This window comes from Silene latifolia, chromosome 2 (assembly GCF_048544455.1).
Source record: "Silene latifolia isolate original U9 population chromosome 2, ASM4854445v1, whole genome shotgun sequence".
NCBI classification, from domain to species: Eukaryota; Viridiplantae; Streptophyta; class Magnoliopsida; order Caryophyllales; family Caryophyllaceae; genus Silene; species Silene latifolia.
The window spans coordinates 39,808,589-39,828,269 of NC_133527.1; the positions used below are offsets into that span (position 1 = coordinate 39,808,589).

At 36.7% G+C, this 19,681-nt stretch overlaps 2 protein-coding genes across 2 annotated transcripts; one reads left to right on the forward strand and one right to left on the reverse strand.

The window, feature by feature from the left end:
- Positions 1–5,934: 5,934 nt before the first annotated feature.
- LOC141642634 (uncharacterized) lies at positions 5,935–7,337 on the forward strand. The gene has a single exon (XM_074451487.1). The coding sequence runs from the start codon at positions 6,052–6,054 to the stop codon at positions 7,240–7,242; it is 1,191 nt and encodes a 396-aa protein (XP_074307588.1). The 5' UTR covers positions 5,935–6,051; the 3' UTR covers positions 7,243–7,337.
- Positions 7,338–7,438: 101 nt separating this feature from the next.
- LOC141642633 ((E,E)-alpha-farnesene synthase-like) lies at positions 7,439–18,554 on the reverse strand. The gene is made up of 7 exons (XM_074451486.1): positions 18,358–18,554; positions 9,445–9,706; positions 8,985–9,357; positions 8,679–8,897; positions 8,445–8,586; positions 8,047–8,295; positions 7,439–7,773 (listed from the first exon to the last, which is right to left on the reverse strand). The coding sequence occupies exons 1-7, from the start codon at positions 18,496–18,498 to the stop codon at positions 7,471–7,473; spliced, it is 1,689 nt and encodes a 562-aa protein (XP_074307587.1). The 5' UTR covers positions 18,499–18,554; the 3' UTR covers positions 7,439–7,470.
- Positions 18,555–19,681: the final 1,127 nt, after the last annotated feature.

Sequence of the window (19,681 nt, forward strand, 5' to 3'; positions counted from 1 at the left end):
GGAGAATATCATTTTAATATTGTTCTTAGGCCTAATTTGCTAGGACCAAAGGCTGATTCTTAATCTTTTCTATTTTGTTTATGCAATTTCATTTATGACTAGTATTCATAATCATAATTTCGTTATAATCCTAATAATCTTAAAGGAAGTATACCGATATTTCCTACAGGTATGAGTATCCGGGTTATAAAAACTATAGTTTCTAATTATTGCCCATCGCATTTTCAGCAACCCAAAACACCTTTCAATGACATTTCGTGCTGATGAGTGTTTCATATTATAGAATTCCATGTGGTTAACCGGTTGCCGACCATATTTCCATTCATTGAGATGATATCTTGTCCCTCGATAAGAAGCAAGAAAGCCTTCACCGTTTGTAAAACCAGCATCAACTAGGTAATAACTACCTATCAAGTTGAAAGTTCACAAGTTTAAATAATTTTATTTACTTCCAGAATATCTTTAAAACAGTGGGAGACATTCCTCACCATGAGAAACTATAAGAGGATGTCGTCTACTAATAGCATCTTGGAGGACTCTACCATCGGCTGCTGAACCTTCCCAGCCGGGCAAAACATAGGTAAATTGCATATCCTTAGTACAAGCCGCTAAAACATTTGTAGCTATTTCTCATTTTCTTGTACGGTATTTAGGTTTGTCAGTGATAGGAGCCGTTAACTTTATGTGTGTCCCATCTAAAGCTCCAAGGCAATTCTACATACCATTGAAAATTCAAAAGAAAGTGAATAAAAAAAAAACAGTAACCTATGGACAAGGGCCTTAAGATGACTAACTTTACCTTAAACCATTTCCCCCTTGAATCACCGTAATCCTCTTCAATAGGTTGTGGAGTCTTTATCAAATACTTATACAAGCGTAAAATAGCTCTTAAAATTTGACGGAAGTTCCGACTCACGGTTTCTTTTGACCTTTTCAAACGATGCACAAGCATTCGTTGTTTCTGGTCATGTGCTAATATATTTAAAAATATAGCCACCCTTTCTTCTAAAAACATGTTTTTGACTCTTTTAAAAGACCATAATTTCGAATTAACCCACACAACACATCGAATGTAAAATTGTCCTTTCTAAGTTGGTCTAAGCAACTTAAATCAGAATGTAGAAACTCCTGTATATTTTTTAATCCTTGACTCATGGTTCGTTTAGCTGTGTGAGAGGTTTTCTTACGAGGTATTTTCATAGTTTCTAATACTGTTATCATGCAATAACAAAAGGATATCAAGATCACATATCTCATTCTAATAAACCAAATAAGACAAACTACGGTTTTTTGCTTCCGTGACAATAACCTACGCGCCATAACTGCATACAAGGTCATATAAAAAAACATGTAAACTAATTAATAGAGACAAGTAGACAATCAACCAAGAAGACAATTGCAAGGTGAGATATCAGAAACAAGATCATCATTACCAGTTCAAACCAAAAGTCAAATGTAGTTGCACAAAGAAGTTCAAACAATCATAAACTACCACAAGTGACACAAATTAGAATGGTGTTCAAGCAATTATTAAATACTCTACAAGAACCCAGAAAAAAAAAATTCATAAAGATAACAAAACATTACCCAATATTATTATAGGGTTAAAACCCAAGAAGTTTGGATATGGTAGCTCAAGTGTTACAAAACGGCAATAGATGAATGAAGCTACTTAGTACTGTGTTGGAAAATTAACTTGAATCATCGACACACGAAGAAAGAACAAACTCTGAAATAAACAATAAATGGAAGCAACAACTAAATGAGAGTATTTTAGGGTCAAACCCCATGAATGAATGAAGTTAAAAACAAATTTGAATCTCACCAAGAAAATCGATGAAAATTATTATCCAAGCCAAATCATATTTCTGGGTATAGAGCTACCATATCCAAACTCAAATTCAAATAAAAATTATTATCAAACCCATAGTAATTTCATAAACTACCATAACCTAAATCATATTTGAATAAATTAGCATAAACCCTAATGATAATAATCATCAATTTTGAAATGATAATGATCATATTTCATCCATAAATTGATAACAATCGTCACAAAAATGGTGTTCAAGCAATAAGAATGGTGCAATAAAAATGGAGGAAAAGGAATACCTGATGGTTGGAGAGGACGGAGAAGACGAGATTCGCAGAAAATGAAAAGAGATTTGGGGGCGATTTTTATTTCGCTGGAATTGTTACTGATGGTGTGGGATGGGTAATGGATTACGTCTATTAGGAGGTAATAGTTATTGTGATGTACTCATTACCCTTATACCAAACTTCCACAAACGGCCCATAATAATTTCGTTGGACTTGTTCAGGCCTATTACCCCCATCCCAGGCAGGCCCTATGGGCCTGCTTGGTACAGCTCTAATGAATGAGGAGAAGATCTGTGTGGGGAAATAATTACGCACAAAATTGATTCAGGGAGAGATTTTTCCCCTGACACAAGGTTTGGCATTTTTGGGAAATAGTCATGGCTTAATATTTCCCCAAGTTTGGTATGAGGTCAAATTTTAAAGCTAGATTACTTTACAAAGGGACCAAACAATATAACAATGTGCAAAGCTGTCATACTTTTAATTATACTATTAATCCAACATTATCAATCTTTTTACTTTATTACATTGCCAAAAAAAGTGGCCTAATTTTAGAAACCGAAAAATAAAAACAAAAATTAAATTGTATCTCAGAATACTAATAAATGGAATGTGAAAGTCCATGTATATGTTCATAAATCATCGTCACAATCTAAGGCCTACTTAAAATCATGGCCAAAAAGTCATATTTCTCATCTTCGTCTGTCAAGTCACGGAAGACAGCAACTTCGCTCTCAGTCATAATTGAGCGCAAAGTAAGAATGTTCACCCTTGGAATACCTTGAACCTTTCCTAACTCTTCACGCAAACCAACCTTGTAGTTTTTCGTTGCTTCTAACATAGTAGTGAGTTGAGCAATCTGAGCATTACTGTTTTCAAGCATGGTTCCCATTAGATTTTCGAAACTTTTCTGAACATTCAAGATCTACTTGTTTTTACGCAACCTTTTCTTACTTGATCGCTTCAAACTTTCATCTCCACATCTCTTACTAGTTTCGGAACCTTCAGTGAGTTCGCCACTTTGAACCTCTTGTTGTGCATTTTCACTTGTCTCATCAATTGCATCTTGGTCATCTCTATCAAGAGGCGTATTACCCTTAGCACCAGTTGCCCTATCTTTAGAGTAGATTTCCTCCATTGCATCAAACAACGGAAATGGTTTCCGAAATATCCATTTGGCATCTTTGTGATTCTAATAAACACAAAACCATATAACACGTCAACCTCAGCTATATAAAGCAAACCAAACCAGCAACTATAAAGACAGCACAAAATACACACAAACAAATAAAAAGGACCAAATCAAATGTTGCGTGCTATTTTATCATTCTTGCTATGTTCACAACAGCATGCTTCTCCCTTGGAGCATACCCTGACAGGTTTGTTTGCAGGGTATGTCTTAAAATACAAATCTTACACAGGATAGTAGGACCTCACTGACTGATCAGAGTGTAAGACAACATATAAGTCCTTTCTAATCAAAGTGTAACACAACATAATTTATGCTATTACACAAACTTTCAGCAAATCTTACACAAACTTTCAGCAAGTTAAATGCTATTTTATCATTCCTACTGGACAACTACGTCTTTGTTAACTAGTAGGATAATAACTATCCTTTCTCATCAGATTGTAACACAGCATATAAGTCCTTTCTGATCAGAGGGTTCACAAAGTCAGTTTAACATAGCATAGTTAATGAACTACAATAAAAAAAAGGGAATAATGCAGATGAGTACCTTACACCATCCGTCATACAATTTGCGGTCACCGGTTACCATCTTTAGATCATCATCCCATCCAAATCCACTGCCCTTCTGTTTAATATCAAGCAATGCATTAAACCGTTTTCTGAAATAACCAAGCCTTGATTCGATGTTAGTTGCTTTAAGTCCAGAATCTGGCAATTTTTCTGAAATTAACTTCTCCAAATTAACCAAATACCCAGACTTGAACCCACCCTCAACCTTCCATCTTCCATCCAAATGCAAGGATGACAACAAATTCACCAACACAGTATCTTCCTCCACAGTCCACCTTCTCGGACCGATCTTTTCAATATTAGCTTCAGTTTCGGTCATCATAAAGACTATGTATAATGTTTTTAAAGAGTAAACACACAAGGTTAAAAATTGTACTTCATTGAAAAACAGTTGAAAGTTTACAATATAATAGCTAACACGTTCACAGAAAAATAATTGAAACATCTAAGAAAGCAATCAAACATAATCTATAAACTTAAAAGGCCTACGAAATCGCCTACTATCATACATCTCTTTAGCTAAATTGTCTCTCCATTCCGTCCAAGACTCAGACGTATCAATTGCAGCTATACGATCTTCATTATCATCCATAAACTGTCTACCATATTCTGTATCTAACAAAGCTTCCATTGGATCGAAACTCATTTCTCAACGGATCAAATTATGAATAAGACAACAAGCACTTATAATGTCGGTATGAGTATCCGGGTTATAAAAACTATAGTTTCTAAGTATTGCCCATCGCATTTTCAGCAACCCAAAACACCTTTCAATGACATTTCGTGCTGATGAGTGTTTCATATTACAGAATTCCATGTGGTTAACCGGTTGCCGACCATCTTTCCATTCATTGAGATGATATCTTGTCCCTCGATAAGGAGCAAGAAAGCCTTCACCATTTGTAAAACCAGCATCAACTAGGTAAAAACTACCTATCAAGTTGAAAGTTCACAAGTTTAATTAATTTTATTTACTTCCAGAATATCTTTAAAACAGTGGGAGACATTCCTCACCATGAGAAACTATAAGAGGATGTCGTCTACTAACAGCATCTTGGAGGACTCTACCATCGGCCGTTGAACCTTACCAGTCGGGCAAAACATAGGGAAATTGCATATCCTTAGTACAAGCCGCTAAAACATTTGTAGCTATTTTTCCTTTTGTTGTACGGTATTTCGGTTTGTCAGTGATAGGAACCTTTAACTTTATGTGTGTGCCAACTAAAGCTCCAAGGCAATTCTACATACCATTGAAAACATTACCCAATATTATTTTAGGGTCAAAACCCAAGAAGTTTGGATATGGTAGCTCAAGTGTTTCAAAACGGCAATAGATGAATGAAGCTACTTAGTACTGTGTTGGAAAATTAACTTGAATCATCGACACACGAAGAAAGAACAAACTCTGAAATAAACAATAAAGTACAATAACTGGAAGCAACAACAAAATGAGAGTATTTTAGGGTCAAACCCCATGAATGAATGAAGTTAAAAACAAATTTGAATCTCATCAAGAAAATCGATGAAAATTATTATCAAACCCAAATCATATTTCTGGGTATAGAGCTACCATATCCAAACTCAAATTCAAATAAAAATTATTATCAAACTCATAGTAATTTCATAAACTACCATAACCTAAATCATATTTGAATAAATTAGCATAAACCCTAATGATAATAATCATCAATTTTGAAACGATAATTATCCTATTTCATCCACAAATTGATAACAATCGTCACAAAAATGGTGTTCAAGCAATAAGAATGGTGCAATAAAAATGGAGGAAAAGGAATACCTGATGGTTGGAGAAGACGAGATTCGCAGAAAATGAAAAGAGATTTGGGGGAGATTTTTATTTCGCTGGAATTGTTACTGATGGTGTGGGATGGGTAATGGATTACGTCTATTAGGAGGTAATAGTTACTGGGCTGTACTCATTAGTCATTACCCTCATACCAAACTTCCACAAACGGCCCATAATAATTTCGTTGGACTTGTTTAGGCCTTTTATCCCCATCCCAGGCAGGCCCTAAGTGTTGCTTAGCTCTATCTTTTTTTTTGTTGTTGTTCTGTTTCCGGTTAATCCCCGCTTCTTTTGAAAAAAAAAAAACCACACGTTATACCCGGTATTAGCGGCAAAAGTGGTCGACAAACTAACATTTAAATCACACTTTAAAACCCCAAAAATGTCAAGTGCCTGTGCACGTCTCCTCAAAATAGTGAAACCTCGTAATACGCCTCCGATTACGGCTGTTAAAACCCGAATTCCCCAAATTAATCACCCAGTCAAAGAGCTTCAATCAATAGTCGACATTGATGAGTTTGCCACCAAATTTAAGCAAAAGACGATTGAATCGCATCGGTTTCGCAAACGTACCAACATTTACGACTATGCCATTGCTCGCCTCGCCGATGCCAATCGCCATTCTCTCATTGAAGACATTCTTGAAACTCACAAGTCGTTCGATGAGATAACCAAAGAAGGTTTTTTGGTGAGAATTATGTTCTTGTATGGAACGGCAGGCATGTTTGATCATGCCCGCAAGCTGTTTGATGAAATGCCTCAATTGAAGTGTGAGAGAACTATTATGTCTTTCAATGCCCTATTGAGAGCTGGGGTGAAATCCAAGAAGTTCAATGAGGTGTATGAGATTTTCAGGGAATACCCGTCGAAATTGTCGTTGAGTTTGAATGTTATATCTTATAATACGGTTATTCATGCTCTTTGTGAGATGGGTTCTCTAACTGAGGCGATAGAGATGCTTGATGAGTTGAAGAAAAATGGACTGCAGCCGTCTGTCATCACTTTTAATACTCTTCTCGACGCATTTTATAGGAAGAGGGGTTTCTTGGGAGCGGAGCGACTTTGGAGTATGATGGAGGAGGACAATGTAAGTCGTGATATTCGGAGTTATAACTTGACAATGGAAGCTCTAGTTAAACAAGGGGAGCTTTCTACTGCTGTTATCTTGTTTGATGTGTTGGTGAGTGAAGGCTTAAAGCCTAATGCTACTACTTTCAATATCTTCATCAAGGGATACTATGATCAAGGAAATGTGAATGAGGGAATTAAGTGGTATAAGGCATTGCTTGAAAGCGAGAATGTTCCGAACAGAATGACATTTTCGACTCTTGTTCCTGAATTATGTCGTATTGGTGAATATGAATTAGCATTTGATTTGACCAAGAAAATGTTTAGGCGGCAGTTTGTGGTTGACGAGGCTATGTTGCAGCTTGTTGTTAATGAATTGGTGAAGAAATCCATGATCGAAGAAGCTGAAGAACTTGTTGAGCTCGGAAAAACTAATAATTTTGTTCAGTACAATTTGACTTTGTACCCGGAAAAGGTTACTGCTTCCGGGGCTGAGCAAAATTAGTAGTTATCCGCCGATTTATTTCCGACCTGGACTGGATAAGAAAGTTTGGATATCCATTCTGAAGATTAAAGATATTCACAATGGTTTCTTTTTAATCCATTTGTTTTTAGAAAGTAGCAAAAAAGAAAAAAAAGAAAAATAAGTACTCCGTAGACACAAGATGAGACACCACAGCAAGTGCAAGTCCAACTAAACCCCATAATAATATCTTCAACAAGATGAGAGAATTCAGTCTCTTGAAAGTTGAATAGGTTCAATCAGTACACCTTCGATCTGTTTCCGAATGTTTTTATTTGGAGCACCGAAACCATCACCTTCGTGATAAATGAATTGGCAAACCCGAGCTATATTTACGATCTGATTCACATGCGTTTGTCGCTCGGAGGAGGCGAGTAGTAGCTCCCTGTTGATTTTCTTCCAAGCATTGACAATCATCTTCTTTATATGTTCCCGAGCTATCTCTTCTGTCACATTCGCTTCTACCATGTTACATAGGATAGATGAAGGCGAGTCTCCTCTCTCTAGTTCTGCCTGTTCATGAAAAATAGGAAATTATTAATTGAGTCATTAGTAACAGAGGAGCTACGTTAGAAATTATACGCGGTGCTTATATAACTTCCGTAGCTGAGAAAAATCTGATCTTACATGGACACCAATTCAACAACTAAGTTTCAATCCAACTCAAATTTCTAATCTTTTTTCTTTTGTGCACTAGTCCCTTTTCTCTAAATCATTTGTTTAGCTTTGATTATTAAAAAAGACTGAACGTCAAAAGTTTCTTTAGTAAAGTATATAGCGACTTACAGCTGAAGTTCCAAGATCATTGGAGAGTCGGACTATCAATGAAATGCAGTATATGAGATCTTGACTCTCTCTTAGTTTATCATTCAGAACATCTGGTCCACCCTCAGCAGAACACAGAACAGTGACCAGAGATAGCAAAGGGCCAGATGAACTTATCCATGCAGATTTCAGATAACCTTCTAGAGATGGTATATGGTTCGCGTTATACCACCTCGCTTCTGATAGTAATGCTTTGCAGAAATCAGCCCACTGACAGCGACCGACAACATATAGATGTCAATATTAAGAGCTGGAATTATTTTTCAGTGGCAGATAATGATATGTCGTACGCCGTAGTTTGAAACATTTGTTTTTCTTACCGCGAGTAACATTGCTATTAAAAGAATCACAGAACTTACCGCTGTTTTCAAGTAACAGGATATGTCATCCCAGCCTTTATCTTTCTGAATCTCATTTGCTATTTCAGCAGTAGTTTTTCTTAGGGTCTCGAAGCAAATGTTTATGCACTTAGGTAGTTGCTGCAGTTCTTGAGAATCCCACCTGGCATGTCATGCATCGAGCAGATGATCACTAAATTAATAATGGACTCTTATTTCAGAATTAGTAAGACACTGTATTAATTTAGTACCAACCTCTCCACAGCCCTGGTGAAGTACTTCAGCTCTTCCAGAGATCCATATATGTCATAAAGATCATCTAACACCAGTACCAGAGTTACAACCTTGGTAAGACACTTCCGAAGTAGTGAATGTTGTGGTTCAAATGCAATTCCCACAGTCCACGAAAAAGTTTCAACTAATCGGTCTCTTGAGAATTTAATATCATCTATAAGCCCAAGATTTTTCAACCACCTTAAGACAGAGACATGGAAGTGAGTGAAATTAGTGAACACGAAGAGGTTGTTGGCGGAATATACCTGATGAAAATACTATTATTACCTCGACATCTCTTTGAGTTCTTCTATGATAATGGCTTGGGTAATGTTAAAATTAAGCTTAGCCAGCTTGAGTAAAATCTTATTGTTGTCATTCTGTTGCTCATAAGCATGAATATGATGCCTGACATCAAACCACAACACTCTCCAGTGACATGGACCATTTAAAGCATGAGCTACTTGTTGGGCACGGTCGACATCTAAGTACTGATAACGGTCTATGAGATTTTGATAGGAAAGCACCTTTGCATTCGCCAGAATCTCTTCACCTTCGACAGCTAGATGAGAGGCCTCGAACAATTCAAGAACTCCTGAGAGGTCGGGACCAATCATTTCCTTAAAGGGTACCTTCTCATCAATGAAACCAATAAACACATCTGCATAAAAGTGAAGGTTCTGGTTAATGGAAGAAATAAAGAGGTAACCCAAAGAACAGTTGAAATCGAAATTTTTGAGAAGTTTACCCTGTGAAACATTATAGCCATGCTGCCTGAGAAGTCTAAACCTTAGAGCAGTTTTTTGAATATCTTCATTGAAACCGGCAGTGTCGTTTGGATTAGAAGCTATGGAGTCGAGGGCATCCTTCATAAGTTTGGGTAACACATTGGACAATCCAAGTTTTGATATGCTGTCAGTAATGTGTAGCCTGGACAACTCTAGTTCTTCACTCAAAAAAACAATGAACATTTCTTTGAGTATCTTTGCCTGTGTCATGTAAACAGCTTCCTGCATGGAGTAAAGGGAGGGGAATTAAACAAGAGAGTTACCCCCTCCGTCCCGTCCTGGTCATTGGTTTACCTATTTCATTTTAGAATGTCTCTTTTATTTGTTTTCCTACAACAAACACAAAGGGTCTCGTTCTCTTTTCCTTGGTTTTCGTTCAAAAATCAAAGTTAAACAAATGACCTGGACGAGGGGAGTTTGTCCCCACATCTCTCTCCTGTTATTTTGAAAGGTTTTCGAAAATGGATCCTTCCCCATCCATTACATGATTTCCCTTCTACTCTCATATGTGAGGTAAAGTTTATCCTATAAACTAAGATAAATTATACTGCCTCTATTTCATTTATTTTTATTATCCTACTTTTTTTTAAGAGGCTTCAACAAAAAACGAAGAGATAATAATTTTACCCCTTGACTAAATTAGACTTGAGATAATTAATTTGGGATAATTTTTTTTTTTTGCTAAAATGTAAGAATTCTCATTAATGATAAAAAAACCGCATTACACACTACTCAATGAACACAATTTTAGTGCTAATATTACATCAAATGCACTCTAGACAACCAAAGTTTATCATTATCATTAATAAACTTAGGACTCAAAACTCTAATTCTAGTATGGATAGCACGCCAAACTTGCTCAGCTATTAATTCAGGTCGTGAAACCTTAAAGAATAGCCTAGCCTCATTACGCTGGTTCCAGATCAGGTACCAAGTCGCGGAAGAATAGCGGTGGTCACTGTTTCCTCCGCTGCCGTCTCTTCTTCCCGATACACTCGCAATTGATTATTAGTAGCATCTAGCCGAGCACCCAACTTCACAAACGAGAAAACTATAGATCTTATGGTTGAAGCCGCACTCTTGAAACAGATGGGCATGACTCTCGATAGCAAGAGCACGAGATACAAACACTTGTCATCATTAGAGATCCGCAATTTAAATAACTTCTCCTTCAAAGATTAAAGCGTGACTAGCAATAAGCCAGGCAATGAAGCAATGCTTAGGAGGAGAAACAGCATTCCAAACAGATCTATGCCAGTCAACCACTAGCCTTTTTTCTCTCAACCAAGAATAGCACGACTTCACAGAATAGTCACCAACACCTATACTCCGGACTCCATCGAAAACCCTTCCTTGATAGTATCTCTAACATGACAAACTTTCCTCCAATGCCGGTGGTATCGAGGATGGGTTATAGGATTGCCAGGATCGCCCCTTTAAATACACATGATACACCCACTGGACCCAAAGCTTATCGGGCTTCACCGATAGCCACCGGACCTTACTTGCCAATAGTAGCAATATTCCGGATAGAACCGACTCTAAGACCAAGTCCCCCTTCCTTCGAGGAACACAAACCTTATACCAGGCAAGTAAATGAGCTTTATTATGCTCGCACTCCCTTCCCACAAGAAATTCCGCAAATGGCATCTACTCTATTTATGACTCCTTTAGGCAACACAAATAAAGAGGCCCAAAGAACTAGACATGGTAGAGAGCACCGATTTAACAAGGACAAACCTCCCCGCAAAAGAAAGTTTCTTAGCTCCAAGACACCGATCCTCTCAACTATTTTATCAATGAGTACCCCACAGTCACTCTTTTTTAACCTACCTGCTGTAATAGGAACACCTAAATATTTAAAAGGCAGAGTGCCTTCTTTAATACCAGAAACAGACAAGATATCCTTTTTTAAACCAGATGCAACACCATTGAAATAAGCACAGGATTTCTGTGGGTTCATCTTAAGCCCTGAAGCTCTGGAAAAGGATTCATAAGCCCTCAGCAAGACCATAATAGACTGTGCATTCCCTTTACAGAATAAAAGTAAATCATCTGCAAACATTAGATGAGTAAGCCTCATAGGTTTGCAAAGGGGATGAAAATGAAATGGCAACTTCTCGAGTACGATCAATGATTCTTGTGAAATATTCCATACACAGAGTGAAGAGTAGTGGGGACATAGGGTCACCTTGCCTCAGACCTCTCTTCCCAGGAAAGAAACCAAAGTTATCCCCATTAAGACTGAGAGTATAAGTAGCACTACTCACACATTCCATGATAAGCCTACTAAAAGGAGTTGGAAAATTAAAAGCATCAAGGATCTCAGCTAAAAATTCCCAACTAACTGAGTCATAGGCTTTCATCAGATCCATTTTAAATATACAACGAGCGCGAGAACAAGATGCGTTCGTTGTACAATCTCACCAGATCTTGACACACCATTTTATTTTCTAGTATACTTCTCCCTTTTATGAACCCTCCCTGATTCTTGCTAATCAACTCAGGCAAAACAAGAGCCAGTCTGTTGCACAAAATTTTGGAGATACACTTGTAGAGAATATTGCAGCAGGCAATGGGTCTGAATTGATGAACATAAGTGGGCATCTTGCATTTAGGGATCAGGGTAACAGTAGTAGCATTCAACTGCTTGAGAAGTTTACCAGAATTAAAAACATCTTGAACAGCAGCACAGACTTCATCACCAATAACTGTCCAGGAGTCCTTAAAGAAAGCACTTGAATAACCATCAGGTCCAGGTGATTTATGATCAGGGATGGAAAAAATGGCTGCTTTAATCTCCTGATCAGTCACAGGGAGTACAAGAATATCCTGAAGACCAGCATCACACACCCTACCTCTCTTGATGATCTGAAAGTTAACTTTGTCAGTGTGGACAGCAGTCCCCAAGAGCTCCTTGTAATACTTTAAGAATGCTTCTTTAACAGCCTGGGGAGCAGAATGTTCCTGTGCCTTAGTATCTTTCACACTCATGACCTGATTCCTAAGAACACGGCTCCTTATGACTCCATGGAAATACTTTTGAGTTATAATCTCCATCTTTACTCCATGCTAATTTGGCTTTTTGACTGAGAAACAAGTTACAGTCTGCTTGTAATTTCTTGTACTCCTCAGCAGCTTGATTCTTCATGGTCAACATCTGCTGATTACTAGGATCATCAATGAGCTTGGTCTGAATGGCCTCAAGATTCCTTAAAGCCAAAGCAGCAGCATTTTCAATATCAGCAAAGTGATCTTTGTTAAATTGTCTTAGATAGACCTTTAAGCTTTTTAATTTCCTAACCACTTGAAACATCTTAGTACCCTGACAATGCACAGTCCACCAGCCAATTAAATTGGGAATAAAGCTTTTATCCTTACCCCACATATTTTAATATTTAAAAGTCCTCTTAAATTATCAGACTGATCAGAGCTCTTAATAATGCAAGGAGTATGATCAAAAGTTCCTTCAGGTAGAAAATGGGCATACAGGAAAGGCATCTTCTGACTCCACTCACTGTTAATAAGTACTCTGTCTAGCCTACTGAAAACTCTGGTGCTTGCATCCTGTTTATTATTCCACGTGTAATAGGCCCCTTGTGCAGGGCTATCAACTAGACCACAAGCATCCAAACAACTCTGAAACTCATCAATCTCTGCATCAGTACTAGTACCACCAAGCCTCTCAGTGTGAGACAACACACAATTAAAATCTCCAGCTGCCATCCAAGGCCCAGTAATGACAGATGCAAAGTTGATAAGCTGATTCCATAAACTTCTTCTATCAACAAGGTCATTAAAAGCATAAACCATAGAGACAAAAAATTGAGTAGTAGAAGCAACTTCAGTAACTTTCATGTTGATGCATTGAGCAGAAAATTCATAGAAATCAAGAATAAAAATAGTTGGATTCCATAGTATTCAAACTCTACCTCCTTTGTGCCAACTATTATTAGTAGCTATACTCCAACCATCAACCATTAAGCTATTTATAATATTTAGAGACAAGTCCTTAACCTTTGTCTCAAGAAGCCCAAACAGACCTACCTTATTCATATGCATGAAGCACTTAACATGTTTTTGTTTGGTAGGATTATTCAGGCCCCTAACATTCCAAAACCCAAGGTTATGCATTCCTCACCACAAGGTGAGGAACACTACCACTTATCCCAATGCCTACCTTGGGTGTAGGAGTATTCAAGGTTTCCAGAAAGGTATGTTGCCCAAATCTGTGTACAATATACCCTCCTTCACTGATATCTTGTCTACTGAGTCTCCCTATTGCAGTAGCCTTAGCAGGAGCAGGAGCAGGCCCCATAGAATAAGTCCCAGAGGATTGCCAGATCACGGGGGTTTGAAGTTGTGTTTCAACAGGGGTAGTTGCTGCTATAACTACAGCAGGGGGAGAATGGACAGGAGTCTTGACTAGTTTATCTTTCTGAACATTCTCAGTAGATTTGGTCTTAGGTTTCCATACTTTTGCAGCAGGTTTCTTGGTATTAGGCACCACTGACTGTGTCTTCTTAGTTCTCCTACACTCAGCAGTAGTATGCCCAATACCTTTACAACCAGCACACACCACGGGCTTCCATTCAAACTCAACATCAATAATAACGAGATCACCATGTTCATCTAAAAACTTTACTTTGTCAGGTAGAGGGTCACCAATCATTAATTCAATCATAACCCTAGCATACCCAATCCTAGTTTTATCCTCTGTAGTCAAATCACACTTGATAAATTTCCCAATTAGTCCTGAGATACGAGCAAGACCTTTACCCCAGAATTTCAGAGGGAGTTTATGTAACTTGACCCACACAGGTACAGATTTAACTTCATGCTTAACAAGTTCCACATCAGGGATCCAAGGCTTAACTATGAGGGGCTTATTGTCAAAAAGGAAGTGTCCTTGCCTTAAGACAGCATCTTTAGCAGCCTTTGAGAGAAAGCGTACCATGAACACACCATTAGGTAAAAAGGAAAGCTTATCTACCTGATGATTAATCCATAGTCTCCTGATGTAGCCTTCAACAATGTCCCAGGGAGGGTTAGCTCCTAGGATAAAGCAATAGACATGAGTTCTTCCAGTATTCAAGCTCCACCTTCACCTCCTCAGCAGTAAATTGAAGTAAACCAGAAGGCTCCTCCTCAATGACTGGCAAAGACGTGACATTGTTGCTATCCTCTGCCTCCTCTGTTTTATCTTCCACCAAGACCTCAAGATTCAAAGCAGGAATTCCGACAACTTCATGAACGGCTTTCTCCTTAAGAACATCCGCACTTGTAGGTCCTTGGATAGTTTTGGTTAGAGCTGGAAATTCTTCCTTACTAGCATGAGAAAGAAGATCGAATTTATTGTTACAAACAGTTTCTGAATTTTTTTGAGTTTTTGATGAATTTTTTGGTGTTGTTTTGGATGGGGATTTCGCAGCAGTCATTGCTGAAATCTAGGGTTTCTTTTTTGGAATTTCTTAGCTTTTTCTCTCTCTATTTCTAATCATCCTTTTTGTGATTATCAATTTGGGATAAATTGAATTGAAAAATAGCCAATAAAAATGGGATCGAAGTAGGAACAATAATTTGCGCTAGATAACCATGGACACGCACGAAACCTAATTTGCTAACTAATCAAGGGAAATTGAATCGCTCATTTGGACGTGTGTGTATAGAATTATTGGACTAGGATTCTAGGAAGTGTGTAAAATTATAGGACTATTTTTTATACGTATGTGTGTAGGTTTAGCTAGTAAGCTAAGGCTTCCGTATTTGACTTTAAGGGTGTGTTTGGATAGCAAAAGTGGAGGGAAAGGGAGGCGAGAGGAAAGGAGGGAAGAGAAAGGGAGAGAAGGGAAGGAGAGGGCGAATAGGGTGTGGGTGTTTGGATACCATTTCTCTCCAAATTTTGCCTAATGTAGAGAGATTTTGATTAGGCTTGGAGGAGGGAAATTAGATCCCTCCAAATCTCTCCCCCTCCATTTCCCTCCACCCTCATTTGATATCCAAATGAGGGATTTTAAATCCCTTACTCTCCCTCCCTTTCTTTTCCCTCCAAATCACTCAATCCAAAAAAGGTAAGGTTGTTTAGGGGTCCTTTTAGGTAAAAGATGAAAACGAAGGTAGAAGATGAGTTAAGTTAAGGGATGAAGATTGAATGAATGAATGAATGTAGTTTAGGAAGGTAGACAATGACCTATTTATTAAGTAGTTGGTCACCTTAGTTTATTTTGAGAAGATAGTATGAAAAAGAAGGTGGGTGTATTATGAGATTTACTAAAATTTGGATTATTACAAGAAGAACATCTATAGTTTGGATATTCATGTTAAATAATACTTGTATTATATTTTATATTAAATCTTGATTTCGGAGCTTAAATTTGCATATGCATAAAGATCTAGAATGAATATGGATCTTTTACAGATCCTTTTGATATTTAAAAATCATTTTTTAAATATCGCTCCCTCCATCGCGGTCAATTGTTATCCTTTGGTTTGTCACAAAGGCCAAGTCTAACCGTAACATCTTCCAAAGATTATGGACCAATTATTAGATGACAAGTGGATTAAATTGCATATGAAAGATCAAATTACTCATCAAATACATTTCTAAAATAAAAAGAACAATAATTGACTGAGACACCCAAAATGGAATAGGACAATAAATGACCGGGACGGAGGGTAGCATTTTTTTGGGAGTTTACTCTGATTTAATATACTCATCCTATTCAGCCTATAGTTCCCCTTTCTCTAATATATGTGAGGAGTATTATAATGAAAGGGGAACTATAGGCTGAATTGGAGGGAGTACTAATTTTATATACTAGAATATAACATTAAAGATAAAATGTTTAAATTATCGAATAAAGTCTCTTAATATTATAATAACAATAGTGGTGTTTTTTGACCGAAAAATATTACTGAGAAAAAACTGTAACTTAATTTATGAAAGTTCAAAACGAGGTATAGTTTTCGCTATTCGGGGAAGTGGCAAATAAGCCCCAAACGTTTGCCACTACGTGCAAATTAGCCACATAACATTTTACACGTGCAAATTATTAACCCCATTAGTTATACCCGATGTGCAATTTAGCCCAATTAGAGATATCCGAGTAAATTTCTCGTCGGAAAATATTGATGTGGCACCGGAAAGATGACTAGGATAGATTAAATTAAAAAAAAAACATATTTAAAAAAAACAAGAATTAACACTACCAAATAATCTGTCACTCTTATCACCTCGTTACTTCCTACCTCTCATCTCTCCCACTCTCATATATTAAACGAAGTTTCGCAACAATGGCGATGGGTTGATTTGTTTATTGTAATTATTCTCATATATCATCCACCATTTTTGTAGTTAAACCATCGCCATTGTTGCGAAATTTTGTTTAATTTTCGAGCTCAATTCGTGTAAAAATGGCGGTATATAAGTGTATTGCTTATAAATTCAATTTTCCCCAATTTTCATTTTTTTTTTCCGTTTTTGTGATACTTGCTAAACTTTAATTACCAAAATGGTGGATATATGGGAATTAGTGTACGTACATCAAACAACAAAATTGAGATGAAAAAAAATAGAGAAAATGGGTAGAGGTGTGAGGATTGAAGAAGGAGCTCAAAATATATGAGAGTCGGAGAGATGAGAGTTTTGAGAGTGGGAGAGATGAGGGGGAGGAAGTAACAGGTGATAAGAGTGACAGATTATTTGGTAGTGTTAATTCTTTTTTTTTTTTTAATTTATTATTTAATTTAATCTATTCTATTCTAGTCATCTTTCCGATAACATGTCAATATTTTCCGGCGAGAAATTCACTCGGATATCTCTAATTGGGCTAAATTGCACATCGGTTATAACTAATGGGGTTGATTTGCACGTGTAAAATGTTATGGGGCTAATTTGCACGTAGTGGCAAACGTTTGGGGCTTATTTGCCAATTCCCCGTTTTACCTATTTCTTCTTTTCAAATAAAGAGAAATTGGATTCGATGGCCTTTGGATCTGGATCTCAAACAAATGATCCATTGCAAGATCTGTTTGAATTCCACGCTTATGGATCTAATCCATATCCATATCCACTACATTTAAAATAATGCGATGTAGAACCAAACATTAAATTTTTTTTTGTTGAATTAAAAATAATCATCTGATTATCCACTTGTTTTATCCATGAATGACAAATAATAAGTTTCACGGATGATGGATGGGTTGCATGAAGATTCAAAGCGACGGATGGAGGGACTGGTGATGAATGTTCACCCATCTTGGCATTCCTATCTACTGACTGATCCTCCTCTATCTTTCTCTTTGACTCTTTGTGCCAAAAGAAAAGGTACTTAAATGACCGAGTCAGATAGAGTATAATATATATAGAACTCATATGTCGAAATGGAGTTAAACTTGATAAAATTGTTCAAGACAGAATAACACATGAACTGAGGATCCGAGCAAGCTGAGCTGGACTCGGTCGAATTTAACACGACCCAAATGCACGCTAACCATTATGTCTAAATAATTTGATATGACTCAAAATGATCCAACCTAACCCGAATTAATACAGATTTGAAATAGCCTAAATCGAACTGATCTGACCTTCATCCAACCCGATTGACTCGTTTACCTAATCTAAGTGGAGTAATAACCATGTAAAATTGCAATGCAGAGTTGAGTATGACTCAATAACGCTTATAAAAATTCAAACAATAATAATAGTATAATACGGAGTAGCAATTATGAAATTAATAATACACCCGGAGTATAATAGCAATTCCGAAATATTTAATTTGTCTCAAAAGCTTAGGAACCTTATTACCATTATATATCAACAAAAATATACTCCGTTTAAGAGGAGTCAAACAAAAATTCAAGTGATATCTTACCGTGAATTCACTTTTAAGAGACTGAATGAAATCATAGTTCCAAATACTGGGCTTATAATTAGCACAACGACGTTTATGAGCAAGGCCATATGCTTTAGTAGTGCTTATAATTTGCTGTGTTGCACCAAATGTGGTATACATGACAACCGACTAAAGGAGTGAGAGTTGTAATTCACAGGTAAAAAGGTATTAATGATTCTGTTGATTCCGTTGATATTCTACGATCAACCAATGGGGTGCTTTATATAGCCAACAAAATAGCTCAAACCAATCCGCAAGCATAATATTCAATCTCGATTTCAGACTTGATAATGACCAGCACCTTAAAATGTGGTTACAGTAATAAAATTTCAACCTTTACACTCCCATAATACCTCATAATACCTGATCCTAGTCTTTCTTTGTCTTAATTTTCCCTCTAAAATACATCTATCTGTTTAAAACAATAAGTGAATGTTTCATTAAATTATTATCTTTTTTGTTTTTTTATACTAGAAAAAATAATTTATTAATATAATGTCATACGGCACTTACAAATGATATTTGCAATCGAAAACAAATCTATTAGAAACCAATGAAAAGTAATTTTCTTGTAAACTAGGGATCTCAAACCATGACCTGACAATTCGGCTCGGTCTCGTATCGCTATCTTCATCTAACTTTTGATGAGGGGATCCTTCGTATGATAAATTGTAAAATGAAAAATACCTCTTACTGGTTCCGAAAATCGTTGACAAATAACTTATATTCATTGAAGTAATGTGTGACGAACTATCAATGAACTACCCTTGTCTATATCACGAGTGAAACTCAACCCATGATGAACGGGAAAACCCTCAAAATAAAGGACTGGAAAACGATTCTCCCAAAAAGAGAGACTTTTATTGAATAAATGATAAGCACACATACTATTGATTGAAAAAAAGAAGTAGTTTTGGGGTTTATTATCGATACGAGCCCCAGATGGAGGTTATGTTTTTTAGAGAGGAGAAGGAGAGAGATGAAGGCTATTATCTTTTCATTAAAATTAAATATAATCTTATAATTAAAATATAATCTTTTACGGTGTAATTAAATTCAGAATTTTAATTTTTTTCATCAACGCAAATTTTGTTTACAACGGTTGTAAACACGACAATAGTGAAACGCACTCCGATCATGGTTATTTAAATCCAAATAACAAGTAAAATGGGTTGATTTAATTAGGCATATGTTAAAAAAAATTATAGTTTCCACAAAAATAGCCACTAAATAATACACATACCTTATTTACAATATTCTCTTTTGACTCATTATTATCCCACGTTATATTCTCCATACCAGT